The sequence below is a fragment of the Anastrepha ludens genome, chromosome 5, assembly GCF_028408465.1.
Source record: "Anastrepha ludens isolate Willacy chromosome 5, idAnaLude1.1, whole genome shotgun sequence".
NCBI classification, from domain to species: Eukaryota; Metazoa; Arthropoda; class Insecta; order Diptera; family Tephritidae; genus Anastrepha; species Anastrepha ludens.
Genome location: NC_071501.1, coordinates 18,899,928 through 18,921,895, shown reverse-complemented (window position 1 = coordinate 18,921,895; position 21,968 = coordinate 18,899,928). Strand labels below are relative to the sequence as shown.

The 21,968-nt window shown below is 36.0% G+C and overlaps 1 protein-coding gene across 1 annotated transcript in view; it reads left to right on the top strand.

Moving 5' to 3' along the window:
- The window catches only part of LOC128865351 (proton-coupled zinc antiporter SLC30A2), a 252,202-nt gene that overhangs the window by 14,225 nt on the left and 216,009 nt on the right, over window positions 1–21,968 (top strand). The window contains exon 2 of the mRNA XM_054105593.1: window positions 21,053–21,234. Within this exon, the coding sequence (XP_053961568.1) occupies window positions 21,053–21,234 (182 nt within the window). The remainder of the gene's footprint in view (window positions 1–21,052; window positions 21,235–21,968) is intronic.

Genomic DNA, 21,968 nt, shown 5'->3' with positions numbered 1-21,968 from the left:
GGTAAAACGGTGGCACAAGTCGTTCAAGGAAGGCCGGGAGGACGTCGACGACGAACAGCGATCTGGCGCGCATGTCGAAATCCAGGGTCAAAACCATGCTGATCATCTTTTCGACTCTCGAGGTATCGTCCACACCGCCTTCCTCTGCACCTCTGCATTGGCCAAGATGGGGGTTCTGGTGCTTCCCCACCCCCCCTACAGCCCAGACCTGTCCCCTCCGGACTTCTTCTTGTTCCCGCGCCTGAAAAGAAAGGCAATCCAAAAAACTGTGACAGCCGAATTGAACGCGATTCCGGCGGATGAGTTTTAAAAATGTTTCCTGCAGTATAAGGACCACAACCAGCGGTGTATTGACGCTCAAGTGTCCTATTTTGAAGAATATTAGTTGTGTAAGTCAAAAGGTTTAATAAAACTGCTTAAAAAAATAAGGCTTATTACTTTTCAATCAAACCCTGTAAGTATAATGTAACGAACTAGACGAAAACATGATCAGAAAATTCAGGACAAGGTGGGAACGTCTGTCCACTTGCAAGAATGCAAAGATTATGTCTAAACAAGACGATCACAGTCGCACTCGACGACCCACTAACACGAAGCAATTGTAGAACTATGATATGTGTGCTAGCGGGACATAGTCCAGTAGCAGGATATGTTTATAAGATAGAAATCTCGGACAGCGAGGAATGCAGAAAGTGTAGGGAGCAGGGCTTAAGAGGAAACTGCAGCGCATCTCCTTTGAGGGTGTTCTGCGTTATTTTAAACACGCTTCAAATATCTAGACCCATTTAAAATGGCAGTGGCATACAGGTCAAAAGTGGAATAATCTATCCATTCATTCTTAGAAGGGATTTATGTGAAGAACCCGTTTCCAAAAGTAGAAGGCAGGGTTGAATAGGCCAGATACCTGAAGCTTGCGGTAGAGTTGTCAGGAATTTGGAAGGCCTTAAACATAAGTGGGCAGAGGAGAAGACCACCCAAAGTGTTTGTATGTATATTTGAATATACCAAACTTTAAAGGATAGCGAGAGCAGTCCTTTAGACAATATTTGTTCCTTCAGTTTTTTATAAATTGTTGCTTGGAAAGCCGCTTGAGATTGGTTTTGCTTCGAATTTGTGGTATGCAAACTGGTGTACTCTAACAATTATCATAGAAAACACCGGCTGGTGTGGTTTTGAAACCTAAGCAATTTAAGTAAAGTAAGAGCTGAGCAGTTCCAGAAGAGATTATCCCGAATTCCATTGAGCTTGGAGGAATTTTACCTACGAAAAGAGATGCTCAAGCTCCAGGCTAGCTAAATGAGTTGGGTCGAAAAATAAGTATATTTAAATCTCGTACAAAGAGGATTTCGGAGGATTTCTGCACAAATACAATTTTATTTCATACTCCTAAAAACCGACCAAATGGTTCATTTAATATAACTTAGTTATTCGACATCCGAGTTTCACAAGTTTTTTATTTACGAACTAGCAAACCAGTTTAAAAGCAAATTTTAAAATGCTTGATATTAATGAAATGAAAAGGATATCCCAGATGGGTACAACTGTGGGTAACATGAGGACACAAGCACGAATTATAGCAGTCGTCTAATATAGAACTCAGATGTCAAGTAACCAAATTATAATAAAAAACAGAAATTTTCTCAACATAAGCTTTAAAAATAGGGGTGGAGTTTTGCAAATTTTTTTCATATGAAAACAGCCGGGAAATATACTTCCTGTCCATTGCAATGATGGCTAAATTGGCTTTGGCACAATAAGAGGGTCATAAGCTCCCGTAGACCCCACAGAGGTGTAAATATTTCGATCCGTAATTAGTCAATCTTTGCCAGTGCTAAGACATCCCATCTTTCATGAAATTTAGAGTCACAAGAACTTTGTCTGCCCGGCATGATGCAGGATCGAGACAGGATAATGCCATGGAAATGAGCAAAGTTCGTTACGAACATATAGGGTAAACATTCCTATCAGACTAAATGTTACTAATGCAGCGCTAAGACGGTTATTGCTGACTGCCCTGGCCATAATATCTCCTACATGACATAAAATTCTGCCTGTGTGGTAATCGCATACACCTCTCGATATTAAGGTGTTCTAAATAGTTCCCCTCACCTTTCAAAGACCAGACAGAGGCCGGAAGAGATACAAAAAACAGTCCAAAAATCATAGGGCATGAACTACACGCGAGAGACCAGAGACGTCAGCCCAGATTTCAGAGAGAAATGTTCTGCGAAAAAGGCTAGAAGCCAGAGGTAGCGACGGCAGTAAGTAGACACTGCTCGTTTTTTTATTGATATTTAAGCACGCTCCCCCCCAGCATTGTCTATCCTAGTTGTAGTTTTGCGCTTGAAGTATTCAAGAGTACTTTATAGTGGAACTCAGCGCCTTATTCTACTTTTAATACTCATTGACAGTTATTCTGGCGTTAGAACAGTTAGAGAGATTTACATAAAAATCTCATTAAAGATTTTGAAAATAATTTAATCCGCTTAAAACTACAAAAATAAAAGGCCAACAGCCGAAAAAGAAGAGCAACACAAAACGAAATAATGCAAAACAAAAACAAATTAACCATTGTTATTCGCATGCAGCCAAGGTTCTGGGGGGTTGCAAGAATCGTTGACCGGAAAGTGGTAAAAATGCCAAAACAAAAAATTGAAACTCCAAGCTGAAAAGCTAAACCAATGACGAAGGGGAAAATGAGAAAGCGCGTAAAGGATTTAGCAGCCGCACGTTGAGTAGCTTTGTTATCGTGCGAGGGGACCTGACAAAAGTTTGCCTAGTTAACTACAAAGAAAGACGAACGCATTTTCGTTTCCACGACCGTCGGTTCTACATTACTGAAATGACCCGGATTTATATCCGGCCAAGGACTGTTACTCAAGCAGCCCGTATGTAAGTATAGGGAATTTTTATGCTGCTACAACAACAACAACGAACGCATTTTCAATTAAAATTATGTTGATAGATTTGATAATAATTTCTGGAAATTTTTTAAGCCGGTAGGTCCACTTGGAAAAATAAATCTAAAAACTTTTTTATTTTAAACATTTCACAATTTCGGGTTAACCGTACTTCAGTGTACGTTATTTATTAATTTAGGCTGTTTTTTTTTAAAAGGTAGACCAGCACCTTCTGGGCTCTAAGACATCGATGGCAAGCTGTTACAATTTTAGTAAAAGATTTGAGTTCTCAATTTTGAAATTTTTGAAGCAGCATCAGCTAAAATCCCAGAAACGCGTCGTTGTTATTTTTCTAGTTTCAGTTGGTTTATAAATATTCCGTGTACAACATTGATATTCACGTCCAGTTTTTCATCATTTCGGCATCCCATTCAGAATCATTTCTAATTTAGGGCCGTCACAATTGCCGATCTTTCTAGATTCGTTCTCGATTTAAAACGGTCAGAAGTGATAGTACATCCTCTCCCTATGTTGACTTGGGGCCCGTACAGACTGGTTAACTGAATTTCTTGTGGTGAGGGCAGTTAAACTACCATCGACTACTCGACAGTCTTGTGTTTTCTTGTCCCTAATGTAGATTGATTATAGTGAAACTTAAAATTAAATTTTACAATTTAATGCAAAATAAAAACAATTTATAAATTTATGTTAAATTAATTGACATCTTTGATTTGTCAAAAATTTGTTCGGTGTTGCTAGCTATGCTAAATAACTACACGGCTTTTGTTTTGTAAAAAATTTACTGAGTTTTATGCAAAACCATCTAACATAGTTGAGGAATGTTGCCACCTATTCCAAAGCAGTTCGCATTTGTCAACAATTTATTCAATGTTGCCAACTATGTCAAATCAACTATGACCCTTCATACTTCATTATTAAACATATTTGTAAAAAAAAATGCTCAGTGTTGCCATCTATGCCGAATTTTCTGAGTTTTCTTGAGATTTTTGTACATATATGTAAAAACTATACTCACTATTGCCGTCCATGTATAATTTTTTTCAAAAGTTTATCAAGTGTTGCCAACTATGGCAAACCTGATTTTTCAGATTTGTAAAACATTTGGTACAGGTTTGTTAAAACTTTGGTATCACTTTATCATCTAGCCAAAATGCTACCATCTGTTTAAAATCAATTGTAATTTTTGTTTTCTCAAAAATTTATCCAGCGTTTTCAATTATTTATGTAAAACCTGATATTTTTGGATTTGTACAAAATTTTGTGCGAACATTTTATGTCAAATCATTTAATCAATTTTTTTATTGATTTAATTTTATCAATTGAAGTTTCCGTTTTTTTTTCAAAAATTTATCCAGTGTTGCCAACTACGTCAAACCGGTTTTTTTGATTTGTAGAAAATTGTCGTGAACTTTTTTTGTAACATGATTTAACCAAATGTTTTCATCTACCTCAAAGCAAATGACATTTTGGTATTGTGAAGTATTTATTTAGTGGTGCCAACTATGTCTAACCTGAATTTTTTGATTTGTAAAGAAATTTTTGTGAACATTTTATGTCAAATCATCTAGACAAATGTTACTATCTACTTAAAACCAATTGGCATTTTTGGTTTGACATAGAATTTACTCAGTGTTGCCAACTATGCCAAACCTAATACTGTTTTTAAACCTAAAAATTTGTGTGAACATTGTCAAATCATCTAACTAAATGTTGCCATTTACCACAAATCAATTGGCATTTATAGTTTGTCAAGAGCTTATTCAGTGTTGCCAACTATGTTAACCCAGAAGGTTTTTGATTCGCAAAAAAATTGTTCCGAAAATTTTATGTCAAATCATCTAGCTAAGTTTTACCTTCTATCTAAACTCAAATGAAATTTTTGTTTTGTCAAACCTGAAGTTTTTTGATTTGTAAACAAATTTTTGCGAAAATTTATGTCAAATCATTTAATCAATTTTTTTATTGATTTAATTTTATCAATTGACATTTTGGTTTTTGTTTTTTCAAAAATTGATGCAGTGTTATCAACTACATCAAACCGGTTTTTTTGATTTGTAAAAAAAATGTCGCGAACATTTTTTTGTAAAATCATTTAATCAAGTGTTTTCATCTACCTCTAAGCATATGACATTTTGGTATTGTCAAGTATTTATTTAGTGTTGCCAACTATGCCAAACCTGAAGTTTTTTGATTTGTAAACAAATTTTTGTGAACATTTTATGTGAAATCGTCTAGACTCTAGACAAACGTTGTTATTGGCGATTGGCATTTTTGGTTTGACCTAGAATTTACCCAGTGTTGCCTACTATGCCAAACTTAATACTGTTTTTAAACCTAAACATTTTTGCGAACATTTTATTTCAAATCGTCTAACTAAATGTTGCAAAACACACATGCCAATTGATTTGTGGTAAATATCAATAGGCATTTGTGTTTTGTCAAGTGTTTAATCAGTGTTGCCAACTATGTTAAGCCTGAAGTTTTTTGATTTACAAAAAAATTGTAGCGAAGATTTTATGTCAAAACACCTAGCTGAATTTTACCTCACAGTTTTATTTAAAAAAAAAAATTCAGTGTTGCCAACTATGTCAAACCTGATGTTTTTTGATTTGTAAAAAAAAATGTTGGGAACATTAAAATGATTCAACCAAGTGTTATCATCTACCTGAAATCAATTGGTAATTTTGTTTTGCCAAGAATTTATTCAGTGTTGCCAACAATGTATAACTGTGTGACATGTTTTGATTTGCAAAAATTTTGGTATTGTTTTATGTAAAATCATATAACCAAATGTTGCCAACTATCAATCAAATCAATTGCCATTTGTGGTTTTTTTAATTATTCAGTGTTGCCAACTACTTCAAACTTGATATTTTTTATTTGTAAACAAATTTATGTGAAAATGTATGTCAAATCATTTACAATAATTTATTATTTTTTTTATACAGTGTTGCCAACTATTTAAAACTTGATATTTTTTGATTTGAATACTTTGTATTGCCATCTACCTCAAATCCTTTGAAATTTTTGTTTTGTCAGGAGTTTATTCAGGGTTGCCAACTATGTTAAACCTGACATTTTTGGACACATAAAAAACTGTTTGCGATCATCATTTAACCAAATGTTATCATCTACCTTAAATCAATTGATTTTTTTTTCAAATCCAGTATTGCCAACTATACCAAATCTTCTTTATAAAAAATGTTTGCGAACATTTTATGTTCAACAAATTCGATGACATTTTTATTTTTCTCTAATTTATTTAGTGTTGCCAACTATCCCGTAACTTACATTTTAAGGTTTATAAAAAATTGCTTGCGAATATTTTATGTCCAATCATTTAAAACATTTGTCAAAAAGTTACTCTGCGTTGCCAACTTAAGCGAACTTTTGTTAGTTCGCTCACAATTTTGTTGTTGCCGTTTCCCGCTACTACTTTGCATTCATTGTTATAATTGTTGATATTTTCGGTTTTAAATTGTTATTGTTGTTTTTAAAAGCTTAATAAAAAGCACTGCACGGCAAGGGGATGCAGAGGTCATTGCAGTTTAGTTATAATTTTTAGCGTAAAATTTGATATTTAGTTTGTTTGTTGCATTGTTGTTGCTGTTGCTATTGTTTGGTTGAAGTGAGTGTTTGTTTTTATTTTCGGAAGACTCTCGTTGTTGATCTTGTTATCGCCTCACAACCACCTTCCTCTTTCCTCCTACTTCCTCTTGAGAATTTCAAGTTGTTGCTTTTGTAGTGTTGTTGTTAGTTTTGTTGATTAATGCAAAGTTTAAATTAGTTTTTCGCCTTTTTGAGTGCGAAAATGCAAAAACTTTTAGCGATTTTGTGTCTCAGTTTTGTTTTTATTGCTCTGTTTACATACATACACACATACATGTATAAGCGTGTTTGTGTGTGCGTATTTGTTGTTTATACTTTGCCCACACTCAGATGGCAAAATTTTGAATAAACGCAACGACAGCGGCGCAGCATTCCCGCGATTTTTCTTTGCCCGATTTTCAGTATTGCTCAGCCAAATTGTGGCAAAGAGTTGCGTGTGCAGCTGTGGAAATCGCATTAAAGTGAGCTACAAAGAAGCGGTGAGAGAAAAAAACGCATATACAGTACTATACAATTCACAACCGCGACCCGCTTCGCGACATCGCTCAAACGCCGGTAACTGACAGCCGACAGCACAGACGACAGACGGCGGGCGGGCGACAGAGAAACGTTGCCACAAGGCACGTCACCACCACCGCACGCTGCCACCAACAGCGAAGAGTTTGGCTTAAATCTGCATAAATACGCACAACAACTACATGGAGTCGCCCAACAAAAGCAACAACAACAACCAGTCTGAATGCAATAAATGCAACCGCTGAGTGGCAGAGCTTGGTTGAGTGAGACAGCGCGCAAGCCGCGACAGTATCGTTGCTGACGCCTATTACACACACACTCTCGCTCTCTCTCTCTCTCTCGCTCGCTCTTCTGTTGCTCAGTCATGGCTTTTACGCCGAGAAGTATGCTAATTTAAAAAGTAGCATTTGCGACACTGCTGCTTCAGCGATGCAATATTCTTGACAGGATTAAAAAGAGCTCAAGCGGTGTAGACACATGCACACATACACACATCTACGCATATATACATGTATTTGTTCCGCAGTGCTGGAGAAGACACTCAGTGTCAGTATTAATTTTATTGTTTTTTTTTGGTTTTTTATTAATTTACTTGGTTCATGAGAATATACAAAAAGTTATTTTGTGGCCAAATTAAAAATTAAGAAAGCTCCAAAGAGCATAACTGCAGATACTAAATTACGCTTGCGGTAGATCTAAAGAAATTTCTATAAATATTTTTAATTAAGTAATGGTATTTTCAAAATATTAGATTTGAATGTTATGAGCGACGTTACCGTTGAAAGGTTCTCTCGATATTGATTTGTAAAAATTTAATTTTTGTATTGAAAAGAAAGAATGTCAAACAGATCGTTTTTGTCCTCATTCGCGAGTAGCCTTTTTAATTCAATAAGGCCGGGTTCAAAGTACTAGAATTTTAAATTACTCTACCGCATAAGCTCGACTTTGAGGCATTGGCCGATTGTGGCTTTTTCTCATATGTCTACGATTTCAGAAAAACTCCCACGGCAATGTCAACATCGACCAATGCATGGCGAAGGGCGACCGCCATTAGACAAAAACTTTCTGTCATTTGGTGTTTCATGCCCGGAGATTCGAGCCTGTGCACTTCCGAATGTAAGTTGCGTACTAACACATTCGGCTACTTCGACTGAGGGCCTTGGGCTAGAAGCTCAATCTCACATATGGGTACTCAAGTATTCTCAGAAACTCAGAAGGAACTGTAGATAGCTGGTTGGACTGATGACGGCCCACTTTCTATGGGCGAAGCACATGAAAAAGGTAGGCTTCTCAGACAGCGTACTCTGCCTAGCTTGTGAAGAGGAGGATGAGACGGCGGACCACTTTCTAGGCGTCTGCCCCGCCTTCGCTCGAATCAGGCTTAAGGTCTTTGGCACTGATGTGTTAAGAAGCGACCACCTTGGCTTCTTGGCACCACAATATCTATTCAGATATCTTCGGAGATTGGGTAGATTTAAAGGAAATTTAAAGAGAATCCGAGTGCGGTACAATGGACTTAATTGTGTCTGAGTGATGTACTTGCTAGTTGTCCAGACAAAAATAAAAACAACAAAAAAAAGTGAAAATTTAATTTATCAATCTTAAACACTCATGCAATCCTTACTGCAGTTAACGCCGAACTGTTGTAGAATATCGGGTTTAAATGCCCAACTTACTAAGTAATTGTTGTTGTGTCATGGTGTAGGTGCTGTCTGAATGACACAGCCCAGACCCAATTAGCACAAAAATGCCATTTTGATACATCACCTGTAGAACCACTGCTTTATATTAATCGAACTATTTTTCTGTGAATCTGTCTATGTCGTCTATTTTCATATCTGCAATTACTTTCAAGTTGACCATCGAGAATTTCCCAAGCATTCTATGTCGTAGAAGACCTGGACTTGGGTACCCACACAGTTAGTGAAAGATCGTTTCTTTAGATTCTTCTTGATTGCAGCTTTTAAATCTATCGTTGCATGGGCACTCCATCTTCTTGGCTTGGTCTCCCAAAGGCCAGTAGCCGCTTATGGTTGACGTAATTCTGAATATGTCTGTGCGTGGCTTTATTAATAACTCATCATTTCTGGATTTGTTGAAATTGGGCCAAGTATGTTTAGTTATTTTACAGGTGTCTCTGTTAGTCCATCTGTTAACGGCCTGCTTCCTTCTGGAATAGCGAGAAGATATCCCGTTTGCGCACGCCTTGGGGACAGCCGTTTTCTAATGCTTTTGGTTCGCATTAGGATGCCCCTTCTCTTGCCAGTTCATCAGCTTTTTCATTTCCTTCATTGCTCTTATGGTCAGGTACCCAGATGAGAGTGATGCCTGTCGTCCGCGCTAAAGAATTAAGTTCTTCTTTGCCTTGTCTGACGATTTTCGAAAAGGTTATAGGTGACTCTAAAGCAAAGATTGATGCTTGACTATCTGATAGTGGTTATGGATGGTTTCTAATTATGCTGCGAGTTTTCCTTATTCCAAGAGCTTCTGTTTGAAAAATACTATTCCAATTCCCCAGGCTCAAAAAGTTGGAAGTTTCGAGGTCTTTCGAATATACACCGGTGCCGACGCCGCATTCCTTCTTGGATCCATCAGTGAAAAGTGCAATTGTATTCTCTATGACTACTGAATTCAAATTCCATTACTTTCGCTTGAGGAACATTATTTTAACGTCTGTTCTAAAGTTTAGTGTAGCGGTAGAAAAGTCTGATGAGTTGCTGGTAAGCCTTTGCCTATCTAAAATAATACTATGTCCAAAACCACCTTCTTTTGTTCTGAAAGCGGCTTTTGTTGCTATTAGTCTTAGTTGTATCATAGTGGGTGATTCCAATATTTTGAGAGAAATACATATCCAGATGCAGCCAGCTGATTCTCTATACTCTAATTGCCCAGAAATAGTCCCGTCTGAAAAAAGTATTTACTGTGTTTCGAGCGAAACAAGTTCGAACACCAGAAAGTTCTAAAATACTATATTCGAAATTTGTTTGAAAAGTTTAATCTCATCCATACTTGGGGCATAGGTGAGATCGCTATTTAAGAAAAGTGGAGCAAAGCCTTGGATCAGATCTGAAGGATGAGGTCTGTGAGGTAGGAGAAGTAGAGAAATATTTCTGGAGGTATCCCTGGGAGGATTTTTATATTTTTTATTTAACATTTTTTTCTGCATACTGCAAGAGAAAACCGATTTCCGCTAAAACAGGGCTAATTTGTTTTTGTAAGATTCATAAAAACTCCCAGCGGTATTATTGGAGAGTTATGAGAAGAAGAGAGCAAAGGTCGCGGTTGACCAAAAAACACTTGGAGAAGGTCGATGTTGCGCGAACTAGCTGATGCCGACATCTCATGGGACGGTGCAAAAACAACAACACAGAACCATGTACGATGGAAAAGTCTTGTCGAGGCCCTATGCTCTCGAGAGGAGTGATCAAGAAAAAAAATAAAGGAAAGAAGTACTGTGCAAAATTTGAAAACGATTGGTAAATCGATTTTGAGTTGCGGCGTACAAGCAGAAAGCCGCTTTAAAGACGAGCCGAATGGAGTCCAGCTTTTAGCAAAATTCCATAGCTTCGAAAATTTTGCTCTATCATTTCAAAAAATTTTGTACATACAACACAAGAATGATAGAAACAAGAATGCACCCATCAGAGAGTGCGTGACGTCACGTTTGCCAAGTTCTGCAGTGTTGCCAACCATTTGCTCTACACAATAAATTTAGTGCTTTTTTATGCCCACAATGCGAAAATGTTTAAGTTTGGTGTCTGTTTCTTTTTGTTTTTAATTTAAAGCTACCGAGTTAAAAAAAAACTATATTATTAAACAAAAGAAGGTTAAAAAAGGTCACTCTGAGAAGATTTTAGTGTTAATGAGAATTTGTTGGTACCTTTAAAGTTTGATATTTTAAAAGTAAAAATTTAATTTTTTGCTACTTTTAAGGTTATGCAAGAATATTAAATGTTCTTCTCTGAACTCTTCTTAACATTGAAAACCTTTTTACACATTTTAAAAAGCGTTTGAATTTACTGAATGCGAACTAAAACCATAGAGGTGTAATCGTTTCGTCCGGTCCTCAACCCTTAGTGGGACATAGGGCATCAAGAGCTGTAGTCATAGTAAAAATGAGCAATAAAATAAATACTACTGAAGAAACTATAACGGCATTTTTACAAAAATAGTACCTTATCCTTACAAAACCTCAAATATAGCAAAAAAGTCGTTTTCTTAACAAAAGAGTTTCGCTTAACAAAACACTCATAAATTAAATTGTACATAACCATAACACATTTATTTAAAAAACGCACATTCTCAAGACAATTTGTCACGCATATAAAGTTCTTTAAGTAATTCAATAAAAATTTGGTATTTTATTTTCTTTAAATGGGCATTTTAGTGCGTTTTTATATCTAAAGCTGGGCAACACTGCAGTAGCGAGAGAGAGATTTGACTGCTGAAAGCAGAAGAACACCAACAACAACCGCAATCGCGGACAATGTGACCAGATCTTAAAAAAAAAGTAAAGTGAAATAAAACTAAGTGAATTATTTAACTAATTTTAAAAAATATATATTTTACAAAATTAAAAACATTACTTTTAATTAGAACAGGCTAGAAAAATGTCATGAAGAAAGAACTAAAACTCGGGACTAAATATCAAAAAAAATGCTAAATCAAGTTACGAAAATGGTAATCTGGCCATACTGGTGCTAAAACCACGTAACTCATTGTCAAATTCGCTGAGAGTAAAGTAATGGTACCACTGTAAAATGATCATTGATCGAGAATTTCACAGCATTGCTGATCGGAGGTGGCGAGTGGAAACTACTTCCGTTACGACCAGACAAATCTGGTCATTCTACAATCTGAAACAGACAAAAACCCTTATAAGTCTTTCGAAACACAAACTAGGGCATATAATATCTCTTATCACCGGCCACTGCCTTTTGGGCACTCACGCACGTCGGCTCGGGGTTCCTCAAAACGACCTGTGCAGATACTGCGAGGACGAAGATGAGGAAGTATCGAGCAGGCATTTGCTGTGCAGTTGTCCCGGTCTAGCCAGAAGTCGACTCGCTCTTCTAGGCTCTCCAAAAATTGACAATCTTTCAGTACTCTCGGACCTGAAAATCGAGTCTCTCATTAAATTCTCGAAACGAATTAATATCTTGGACCAAAATTTTTAGTAAAAATCTCGGTTAGGTGGGGAAATATGAGCTCTAGGGCAACACAACGGACCCAACTTGCGGTCTATGTGGCACTCCGATGCGGGGTCACCCTTAACCCAACCAACGGTACCACGATAGGCGCCATCTCATTATTCTTTCTATCATGAGGTACAACATATAAAAAAATTAAAAAAAATTTTCATCAAAATTTCAAACTCTTTTATAACAACTACAAAAAAAAATTGGGCTAAAAATTTTGAAACTGACTCATAGCCCATTGAATATTGGTATAATAAAGTGCAAGTTTAAAGTGGCTAAACATTCTGATTGGTTTTGATAATTTCATTTAAAGTCTGTTTGAAAAATCGTTGGAAGTAAAAATTTGTAAAAAAAAATTAAATAATTTAATTTGATCAATACTATATATAATCAATTATTTAATCATTAATAATAATTTAATTTATTAATACAATAATATAAAATTATATAAATTTTTTTTTTAAAAAAAAAAAAATTTGTATTAAAAATTTTTTACTAAGTTGTTTTGTTTTTTTATCTGTAAAGTTTATAAATCTTGTACAAAGTTTGAAAGTTCGATTTATATGACATTTCTCGCATAATGAACTATATTTTTATACAAAATTTAAGAAAATTGAAAAAAAGAGAAAAGTAGTCAAACTGACTAAAATATCGCGTATCTATTATTTTGCACAGTGGTGTATAATTGTAGTCGCTGCGCTCTAAAAATTAATAAAAATCAAAAAATAAATATGTTTCTTTACTTTTTTACTGCTTTTACGCTTTTCAAAACTGGTCAAAATATACGCATCTATTTGGTCCAGGGTGTTGTATATTCCAAGTGCATTTTTTTCTAGTTTGCCGATCACACAACTCCCCGCACTACATTTACTTTTCACACTTCCATTTACTTTCCTATTGTAGAACTTCGCAATTCAGCTATTCTAAATTTTTTTTTTAAATATTTCCTTTTTTGGCAATTTTCACACATTTGCAATTTTCGAATTTCCATTGAATTGTTGTTGAAGCGAAAATTAGCGACTTACAATTTGGCGCGAAATTTTCAAACAAATGCTAACGGAGAAGAAGACGATGGAGCGCATAAAATTGACAAATATTTGGCAAAAAGTTTTCACGCCAAGTTGCAACTAAAGAAAATTTGCATGAATTACTAAACCAAAAAAAAAAAGCGAAAATATATGAAAATGAAGCGATTTAAATTTCGCAAAAAAGGGGAGAAATAAACGATTCCTAGAAGCCGAAGAAAAGTGAAGTTTCAATGTGATTTCCTGCAATATTTGTGAGAAATGCGCTCAAATAAAGTGGCGAGCGCTACTGTAGAGGGGCTATTCTGATGCGACACACACACACACACGCATGCATAAAGAGCGTGATGTGTGAATGCATTTATGCGGGGCGTGTTGATGCACGTTGGCGCAAAGCGGCAACTTTAAATTGAATGATTTTCACTTTTTCTCTTTTGCTAATTTGCCTGAGAAAAAGTTTTTATCGACACTTACTCGGTCGAAAAGTGGCATGCGATAAGACATGTCAGTCATTAGGGGGGGGGGGGCTTGGCCAAAGAGAATGAGAAAATGCTGTTGAGAAACTTTAAAAAACAATTTCATTGAATCGCTTAAAAGAGTAACTAATTTAAAAACTCATTTTACTACAGCAAAAGATAAGGTACTTAAAGTCGTGCATACTTACAGGCGTGCACGCTGCATTGTTGTACACAGTGACGCATTGTAAGGTATGCCACTGCAAATTCATTGCATACTTTCAGTTGCAGCTTGGACTGCAGTAAGCAGGAGGACAATTCTTCTTCATTAATGCAGAATTGTGTACGATTGCGCCTGCAGCAAAAGGCGACCGCCACCCTACGCACTCCTCTTTGGACGCTTCATTTAACATTTTTTTTATTTTTTATTTTTTATATATTGTTTTTTTTTTTTTCCTTTTTTCTTCTGCAGGTCCTTTGGTTAACATACGCACAACTGCTTGGCTTTGTCTGCCCGCCATTCGTCATCTGGCGCCTGTTTGATATGCAAATCATTTTTTTTTCTCTTCTTTTCTTGTCTCTTTCATTTCATATCTTTAAGAATGCTATGAAATTATTGCTAGCAAACACCCGACAGCCGGCAGCTACAACTCCCTTAGCGCTACGCTGCACATAACTGCCATGCAATCGTCGCTACGAAGTGCATACTGAGCTCGCATTGTTGTAGGGCACCTTTAGTGATGCAACAATTTCTGCTTTATTGTTATTTGGTGGCATTTGTTGCTGTTATTTACCGTTTCCCGGCATTTCGATTGTTGCCTCTGGACAGTCGGCTGGCGCGTTACCTCTGTCGCTGTCCCTGTGCCTGCCTCACTGCACTTCACTTAACTTTCTCTGAGACGACTTTTATGCTACAAGTATTTCTTGTCTCTTGTTGCTTTCCTCCTTTCCTTCCTTCCTTCCTTCCTACCTTCCTACCCTCCTACCTTCTTTTCCAATGGCATTCAACCATGTAAATATATAATTCTTCATCTGGTACTGTTGCATCTTTACTTGCATTCAAGTTACAATACCACTTTTTGTTTCGTATTATTGTGTTTGCTTGCATTCTTTTCTCAGATTTTTCCCCATTGGCATATCTCTCGCTGGACTCAACTTGCAACAATCACAGTAAATCACAGCATACTTCAAGGAGCACTTACACGCTGCTTTGTCGCTTGGTCCCTGTTCTGGCCCTCCTGTTTGCTGCGCTAGGTGGCAGATTTTGCCTCATTGCTCGGGAGCAATCGCTCATGCAGTGGCCACACTGCCGCAGATGTCGCTAGAGATTTTTTTGTGATGATTTATGTTTTTTTTGTAAAGATGGCCCAATTGTACCCGCATATTTAGTTATATTTATTTTTATATTTGTATTTTATGTATATTTTTTTAATATATTGTACATATTTACATTCACAAAATATTAAGTTGTGTTGCCTAAAATATAGAAATGCATATCGATCTCAACTATCGAAGAAGTACTCTAATTTCTTATTCAACAGTAGTTAACGTTCTCACTTTTTATAGAGAGCAGCAATTTATCCCTAACGAGTTTTAATTGCTGTAACATCACTGGTAAATGTAACAATTCTATTGAAATTGTTGTTATATTAAAGTTCATCAACTTTCCCTCAGAGCTACGTTAAGTCAACATTACTGATCTAACATAAAATGTTATGTTAGCAGTGCTAGTAACATATTAATATATGTTAACAGTTAGAAACAGGCATGCAAATATTTTTCAGAATGCTCTCAGGCGCAATCAGAGCAACAACTGCTTATATAGAGACAACAGAGGGATCATTAATCATGCAAATCTTCTGTGCTGGAATTTTCATTGGAAAACAATTATTTTATTTATATACTAAACTACATGCAATTCCTACAACATTTCGCTTTGTGCAGTATACTTTCCTCCCCATTTTACCATAACGCAAGATGAGTATCATAACTTTTTCAACAAACTAGGGCAAATCTTCGTTGTGGGCGGAGACTTCAATGCCAAGCATCAAGACTCACTAATCCAAAAGGGAAACAATTGCATAAATGTATAACTAGTGATCACTTGGCTGTTTTATCTACAAGCTCGCTAACCTACTAGCCCTCTGATCCAAGAAAAATTCCTGACCTTCTTGACTTTGTTGTGTACAAAGGAATTTCGAGACATATGCTATCCGTTGCAGAAAGTTTTGATCTAAGCTCGGATCATTCGCCAATTCTTGTCACTGTAAATACGCTACCTGAGACCACAAAGATGCAAAGATTAGTAACTTTGAAAACTAACATTGGCTATTTTCATCAGTATATGGATGCTCGTATCCATTCCGATATGCCCATTAAAAATGGATTCGATCTAGATACTGTAATAGAGTCCTTCACTCAGCTTATTTATGAAGCTGCGTTTCAGGCTACTCCTTTTAATCAGTCTCATGCCCAGCACAAAACTTTTTTTCCTCCATCTCAAATAAGAGACATGATTAGACAAAAGCGCAAATTACGTAAAATTTGGCAGACAAGACGACTACCAAATGATAAAAAGAAACTTAATCAAGCCAGCAAAGAACTAAAACAAGCTTTAAGCGATTATAAAAATAAGACAGTTTTGGAATTTCTCAAAAATCTCAATGTTAATAAAAACAACGAACACTGCTTATGGAAAACAACGAAATATTTAAAAAGGCCAACAAAAAGAAATGTCCCTATTAGAAACGCTGATGGCTCATGGTGTAAAACAGATATAGGAAAAGCTCAAGCATTTAGTGAATACCTGAAAGAGACCTTCCAACCGCTCTCGCTAAACAGCTACTTGGACAATGAAGAAGTTATGGGTTTCTTAGATATCGCCTGCCAAATAGACCTACCAATAAAACGTATATCTCATTTAGAAGTTGAAGAAGGGATAATAAAACTGAACAACTCAAAAACACCTGGATATGATGGAATTGACGCAAAAACGATTAAATCGCTTTCTGAAAAATGCATTCAATACTTGACAATGTTATTCAAACAAATTCTCCGGCTTAATCATTTTCCAACCCAATGGAAATGTGCGGAAATTATAATGATACCCAAGCCGAACAAGCCAGAAAACGACATTAAATCATACACATATTTGAAAGAATATTTCTGAGAAGAATGCTGCTGGTTATTGAAAGAGACAATATTATACCTGAACACCAGTTTGGGTTCAGAAATAAACATGGAACAATAAAACAATGCCACCGAGTTGTTAGTATAATCACTGATGCACTAGAAAGCAAAAAATATTGGGCGGGAGTATTTTTGGACATACAGCAAGCTTTCGATCGGCTGTGGCACCCAGGACTGCTTTACCAATTAAAAAAAACATTTTCCTTTGCCATTCTATCTAATGCTAAAATCGTATTTTAGCGATCGCTGCTTTTATGTAAAACACAGGAATGAGCGTTCCGAAATACATTCAATTGAGGCCTGAGTGCCTCAAGGTAGTGTGCTGGGACCTGTCTTTTAAACGATATTCACTTCTGACTTTCCAACGACTGATGAGGTTATGATTGCAACTTTTGCTAATGACACAGCTTTATTATCACTGGGCGAAGCTCCAACAAGTGCTACATTACATATTCAGCCCGAGCTGACGAAAATAGAAACATGGATGAAAAAATGGAATGTTAAAGCGAATACCGACAAATGTATTCATGTGACTTTCACTACCAGAAGAGAAAACTGTCCTCAAGTATACATAAATGCCACACCTATTCCCCAGAAGAACTCAGTAAGATATCTTGGAATGCACCTAGATCGAAGACTTACGTGGAAGGACCACATTAAAGCAAAGCGCCAACAACTTAAAATAAAGACAAACAAAATGTACTGGCCCCTTGGAGCAAAGTCTGAACTAAGTCTTGAGAACAAAATCCGATTATACAAAGCGATTTTAAAACCAGTCTGGACATACGGTATACAGCTGTAGGGCACGGCTGCCAATTCCAATATCGAAATTCTACAAGATACCAAACAAAGACACTTAGAATGATACTAAATGCGCCATGGTTTATTACAAACGAAAGTATACATAATGACCTTGAAATTCCCTATGTCAAGGAAGAAGTGAGGAGGCTATCCAATAGATATTTGAACTTCAAACTAAGCGATCGCAGCAATACTTTTGCAATATGCTTATTAGATGATAGGTAGGAAACAAAACGACTTAAAAGGTTTCACGTCCTTGATTTGCCTTAGAAATTAAGTATTTATGCTAATACATATGTATGTACATATGCACACCCGATATATTTGCCATAATTGTTAAGAAAACCAAAAATTGAATTGAAGTAATGCTGCAATGAAATATGTTTTATATTTATTTTTATATTCTGCTACTTGTAAACATTTATCACATTTGCTGAATGTTAACATGACAGATTGCAAATAAAGTAAGTAAAATAAATGATATTCGTGCGACTTCATCGTCATCATTATTTGGCGCTACAGCTCTGTGTGAGGTTTGGCCTGCTATACAAAATGCTTCTGTATAATCTGATCGCTGGTTGTTTCCCTTCAATTGGTGACCCTGAGTTTCTTCATGTCGTCTTCTAGTTCGTCAATCCATCTTGATCTTGGTCTGCCTCTTGCTTTCGTTGCAAATGTTTTAGCGTTAATTACTTTTCGTGGAGCTCTCGTGGGGTCCATTCTCATGGTATCGCTTAGTCATCTTAGTCTTTGAGCTTTGATGAACCGCACAACATTTTCCCCTCTTATAAGTTGGCCCAGTTCATGGTTCCACCATATACAACACTCGCCATTATCTTTGACTGCACCGAAGATTTGCCTAAAAATTTTTCTTTCGAATACTTGCAGTTTGTTTTTGTCTTTATCACTTATTGTCCAAGACTCCGATCCGCAGCAAAGAACTGGCGGACTATAGATTTGTACAGATATTTTTGTAAAATTTCTATGGGTTATAGATTTTATATCAAATTAGTGTATTACAAAATAATATAAAGTTTATGGCTTAGAAAAAATTGTGCACAGCAAAAGAAGTTGAGGGTTTTTTCACCTTTTTTTTCATTACATTGCTAACCGGTGACCTTTGCTCTAAGTAGTAAGTTTTTTTGTATTTTACTCTTTTTGCGTAGAGGCATCTACTGAAATATGCTTCGTCTCACGCTCATTCCAGCAGTGCAAAATTTCGATAGGTATCGAAGGAGTACCGCTAGACTACTTCTTCCTCTTCCTATATGGACCGAACTCGTTTTTCGTTGTCGAAAAGTGATGCAAGTAAACTTTTTCTCCTTATTTTATTTTCATTATGTCTTTTGAGACATGAACAAATTTAACGTCCTCTTGTGGCACATCAAAAACAGTACTGCCTGGCAACATTTTAGCAAAAGTTTTCATCACTATGCTTTTGAATATTTTTGACGTGATAACGTCTTATAATTCGATTTAACAGGCTGCACGCACGAAAAAATGTGTCGTTACCTTGCTCATTAGTGTTACCTTGCTCATTTGTCGTTACCTTGCTTATTTATCGCAACCTTGCTCATTTGTCGTTACCTTGCTTATTGTCGTTACCTTGAATGAACTGCAAGCGAAAGCGCGGAACGAACGACAAAGCAAACAAAGCAAACGAAAGGCAACGTTCGACATCTTGCTCTCTCCTATTTAAGTGAGCGTATATATGTATGTATATTATATGCGCAAATGTACATATATAAATTCACATACTTGTATTTGCATATGCCTTCTTCCTGTGTGCATGGTAATGAACCATTTCTCTGTTGAGAATTGGACGATGATAGGAAATGTAGGAAATGAAAGGGAGTGTTTCGAGTGTAATGTGTCTTGAGAAAGTCAAATCGATGATGATGCCTCTAAGTGTTGTTGACTTATTAACGTCTGATGTACAATCGAAATTGAAGATATCTTTCATGAATTTGATAAATGTTTCGTCATTTTTCACGTTTGTGTAAATGTAACTTGACCTATTCCATTGCAATTCCATTTACCTCCTCCTCTATATCCATACAAAATATCTATCAAACAAATAAAATTAAAATTTTGTTTTGAAAATTGCAACCATTCCATCAATATTTTCTTATGACGTTGTCACGTTAAACTATCGTCAGTAAACCGACTTTACAGACAACCTCTTTTTTCTTTAGAATTTCTTCTGAAAGAAAGTAGCTTTTCCAACAGGACTTCACAGATTTATTAGGTAGCTCAAGATGGCCGACGCAGGGTGAAAATTTGCTTCAAATTTGTGTTGAGTTTCTCAGCAACGCGTAATAGTTTTGAATATCGATGCTGATTCGAACACCAACTGAGCAAACACTACATCATTCAATCGTTCGCCTTGGAGAATATGAAGCAACATGAGATGCTGCCAGGCCTGGTCGATCTCGGACACGTTGTACCGAATGCAGAGGTGTGAACAACAGCAGACCGTTAACCGAAAAAAAAAACAATCAATGCCCATATTATTTACTTTGTTTCCATTTGAACAAAAACGGATTGAACGGAAATGTGAATACGCAATCAGAATTTTGCTGCCGAGTTCCCGATGGCAGTCGACGTTACTCTCACAATTATACTTCGGATGACCAAACCTACAAGGCTATCAGCTATCATACTTAGGTCCCGGAGCAACCGTTTTGCTGACAATATCGCAGCCGTGGCTGAAGATTTCGTAGAGGAACTCGGCGTATCGACGAGATGTTGTCCCATTAATTTGGCCAAAAAATGTTGGTATTAGCAGAGAATTTTGGTAAAAAACTTAAAGATGCCCTGGTTGGTAACGCATCTATTGTTGGCTGTTGAGGGTTAAATGCATGAAACCTGCGCTCAAGGCATTCTGAATCTCCACTACGAGGAAGATAACTTTTCATTGATAATCATTATGAGCGACGAGGCTTATTCTTATCTCTGTGGATATGTAGAAATGATTGCTTCCGGGGCACCGAAAATGCTCCTAAGAGCCTTGAGAAGTCGCTACCCCCGCTCAAAGTTTATTGCAACAGCAAATATGAGAAAAATTTTGAAAACAATTTGACATGCAAAGGTGAGATGACAAAATTAAAAACAAAAAAAATCATCAATCACCTTGAGGGTACAGAGGCTTTTGTACTCATCTCTTTTATACTCCTTCTCTCTTTACTTCCTCCCGTATATGAACTTTTACTGTGTAAAATCCCACTATGAATAGTATTATATTTTTAATATTGATTTTCATGTATATCAAAAAATGTTTAACTATATTTTATCATCTGTTAATGTCTTACTAATTTTCGTTTTTTCTACAATTTTAGCGACTTCAAATCGAGTGGTCCATCCAGGTATGGCGCAGCGGATGCAGCTTGTAATGTGCCAACCAGTAGCCGCAACACAGCCACCGATGCAAACCCTAGCAACAACAACAATAATGCAAGTAGAATAGAACTATCAGCACCATCGACTATGTACGTCTTGCATGGACGTCGTAATATCGAATGTGAGTACCAGCGATGTACATATGTATATAATATACGATTCCGTATTTTATTTCCGTGTTTTTGTAAAAACTTTGAGAAACATTCTCCTAAAATGTTTTCTTACTTTTTTTCTAAAAAATGTTTGTTTTTTCAAATTTTGTCAACCGTGAAAAATATGTGCCTTGAATTTTTTCTTACTTTTCTTTCTGATTAATTTTGTTTTTTTCTGCAAAATTTTTCGGAAAACCCCTTTTTTGTCGTTTATGGAAAACATTCCCTTCCGTGTTTTCTTACTTTTTTTGTAAAAAATATTTTTTTTTCTTCAAAATATTTGGAATAAAAGTGCTAAAATTTTTTCCTACTGTTTTTCGTAAAAATGTTTTTTTTTTTTTTTTTTTTTTTTTTTTTTTTTTTTTTGTAATTGTTTTTGTACAATATATTTGTGAAAACAATCACTCCCAAATTTTTTCTTATTTTTTTTTTGTAAGCAATTTTGTTTGCTGTTCAAAATTTTTCGAAAAAAAAGTTTTATGTCAGTTGTGAAAAACATCCCCCTGAATATTGCTTTTTTACTTTTTTTTAATTTTATTGCTTCCTTCAAAATTTTACGAAAAACAACCGTTTTTGTCAGTTGTAAAAATCTTCGCTCTCAAATTTTTTTTTACTGTTTTTTGTAAACAATTTTAATTTTTTTTTAATTTTCCAAAAAACCATTCTTGCCATTTCTGAAGAACAACGCTCCCTAATTTTTTTA